The sequence below is a fragment of the Magnolia sinica genome, chromosome 17 (assembly GCF_029962835.1).
Source record: "Magnolia sinica isolate HGM2019 chromosome 17, MsV1, whole genome shotgun sequence".
NCBI lineage: Eukaryota > Viridiplantae > Streptophyta > Magnoliopsida > Magnoliales > Magnoliaceae > Magnolia > Magnolia sinica.
Window position 1 is genome coordinate 39,645,133 of NC_080589.1, and position 2,748 is coordinate 39,647,880.

The 2,748-nt window shown below is 42.9% G+C and overlaps 1 protein-coding gene across 1 annotated transcript; it reads left to right on the forward strand.

Moving 5' to 3' along the window:
- Window positions 1-284: 284 nt before the first annotated feature.
- Window positions 285-1,908, forward strand: LOC131231648 (probable aspartic proteinase GIP2). Its single transcript, XM_058227914.1, has one exon. The coding sequence runs from the start codon at window positions 352-354 to the stop codon at window positions 1,888-1,890; it is 1,539 nt and encodes a 512-aa protein (XP_058083897.1). The 5' UTR covers window positions 285-351; the 3' UTR covers window positions 1,891-1,908.
- The last annotated feature ends 840 nt before the right edge of the window (window positions 1,909-2,748 follow it).

Genomic DNA, 2,748 nt, shown 5'->3' on the forward strand with positions numbered 1-2,748 from the left:
TCTACCATTGAAACCCTTTTGGGGTCACCGAAGTTTCAGATCAAAAGTAAATTTGTTTTTCCTCTTCATCCATGTATTTGTGACCTTATTAACATATTCGATGGACAGTAAACGTTATGGTGGGCCCTACAATTTTTTTAACGGTGGAAATCATTATCCTCGCTGCTATTTTTGATGGGGTCCATTTGAACTTTTGATATGATTCAATTTTTTGTCTAATACTCTAAAATAATCTCAAAAAGTGGACGGTATGGATATAATAAATACATCATTGTGGGGCCATGTAACTTTGATCTCATTTGAACCGTTAGGATAACTCGGAGCTCGAGGAGCGTCGGCGCTCGTCTTCGCATGAAACGTATCTACACCAGCTATATAGCTGGTGTGTGGTACACCAGCCAATCCGCTTCGACATACATGACGTTGGGCCCACAGTGCCCCAAGCATCCACACACCACCGCTGGGGGTGGTATTCAACAGCACCTAATCCGCGTCCGTAGCGGGCTCTCGCTAGCCACCCTCCACACTATCAAAAACAACCAACCCCACCTCTTTTTACACCCTTTCTACCAAATTCTACTCTCTCAAAACCATCCCACGTCAAAAAAAAAAAAAAAAAAACCAATGTCTCTTGCACTCTTCCTCCTTGCCACCACCACCCTCTTCTCTCCTCTTTCCCTCTCCATCTCCATCTCAAATCCTCTCCTCACTCCCATCACAAAGGACCATTCCACCCTCCAATACACTACCACTATTTACCAAAACACCCGTCTCAAACCCTCAAAATTCGTCATAGACCTTGGCTTCTCTTTCTCATGGATAGATTGCCAAAAAACGTACAAATCCTCCTCATACATTCCCATCCCATGCAACACCACTCTCTGTCCCACATCATCGAATCCTGGCTGCACTACCGACACCTGTTCTCTCTTCCCCGAGAACTCGTTCACACGTCTCGTTATGAGAGCGGATGCAATCATTGACACAATCGCACTCCCTGTAACAAACGGCTTTAATCCAGGACCACTAATCCCGCTCACCCAGTTTGTTTTCTCATGCGCGCGCACCGTCCTTCTTAAAGGCCTAGCTAAGGGTGCATCAGGTGTCATGGCATTTGGAAGGTCGAACTATTCACTCCCGGCGCAAGTTAGCGCAATCTTGTCATTACCTGATATATTCGTTATGTGTCTGTCCGGGTCTCCCTCAGCACCAGGCGTTGCATTCTTCGGTACTAGTGGGCCCTACATCTTCCTCCCCAAAACTGACGTCTCCAAGTTCCTTAACTACACACCACTAATCCTCAACCCAGTGGCTACTACCAATATCACATACTCTCACCCGTCCGATGAGTACTTCATCGGTGTCACTTCGATCAAGATCAACGGTAAGCACGTGCCCATCAACTCAAACTTACTGACCATCGATCATGAGGGAATAGGTGGGACCAAGATCATCACTGTGGCCCCTTATACTATAATGGAGAGATCCATCTACGAGGCCTTCACTGAGGCTTTCACGCAAGCTGCTAAATCCATGAATATCACTATAGCAAAGTCCGTGAAACCATTCAAAGCGTGTTTTCTCTATAGCACTATCCCAAGCACGCGAGTGGGCCCCGCCGTGCCGATTGTCGATCTCGTCTTACATGAGGACGACGTGATCTGGAGGGTATTCGGGGCGAATTCGATTGTTTCGGTGGATGAAGATGTTCTGTGCCTGGCATTTGTGGATGGAGGTTTGAAACCGAGAACTTCAATAGTTTTAGGAGGATATCAGATGGAAGATAATCTTCTGCAATTCGATTTGAGTAAAAAACGGATTGGATTCAGTTCTTCTCTTCTGTTGAGGGAAACTACATGTGCTAACTTCAATTTCACTTCCAACGCATGAGCTGCATTTTGACACCTGTATGTAACGTTTTTAAGGCCTTTTGTATCTTTTGTATTTTGTCTTTTATCTTAAAGTATTTGTGTTCGTCCAAAACTGGGCCACCTTTTTTTTGTTTGTCCTGGTATTGGGAAGGATTCATCCTTATCCCCGGGATGCCGATGGGTTTGTTGGGCTTGGGTTTTTCTCCTTATTTAGACCGACATAGCCCATGTTGATGCGTGAAGGTTGGTCAAAGTCCATGATGGGACTTGACATTTGACTTGGATTTTACAAATATCATGGAAATAACATGATATGTCATGTGATCGTGCCTGTGATATTGGTGTCATGCGAAACGTCCACTCGACTGGCCTTATCTTGTGTGTTAGTGTTGGCCCGAGGATGCGGAATGTGCACATTCTTCAATCTCAATGGAATGGACATCAACAAGGTGTTATTCATCAAGGGCGTGTGCCAGGCCATATAGCCTCCTGGAATATATTTTGTTTCCAATCAACAAAAATGACGCGGGGCGAAGGACCTGATGAGTTCGTTCACCTTTTTTTATTTTATTTTATTTTATTTATTTTTTATCAGGGATAACTACTCTGAATCCATAGAGCACTTCTGAATTCCTTACAGAGTTTTCTCAAATTCACCAAGAATAAAATATAAGTAATTTCTAATAAATTTGAAAATATATTGATTGATGATAAAAGAATGAATTTACAATCCTTTAAATAATGAGGTTAAATTTAAACTCAAACTCCCTAAAAACGTGATTTATAAACAGTAAACTTACTATTTATAGACGATCATAATTATTACTATAGTTCATGGTTTTCGGCCAAAAATCGTAAGTGTCCAATTTGGCTTAAC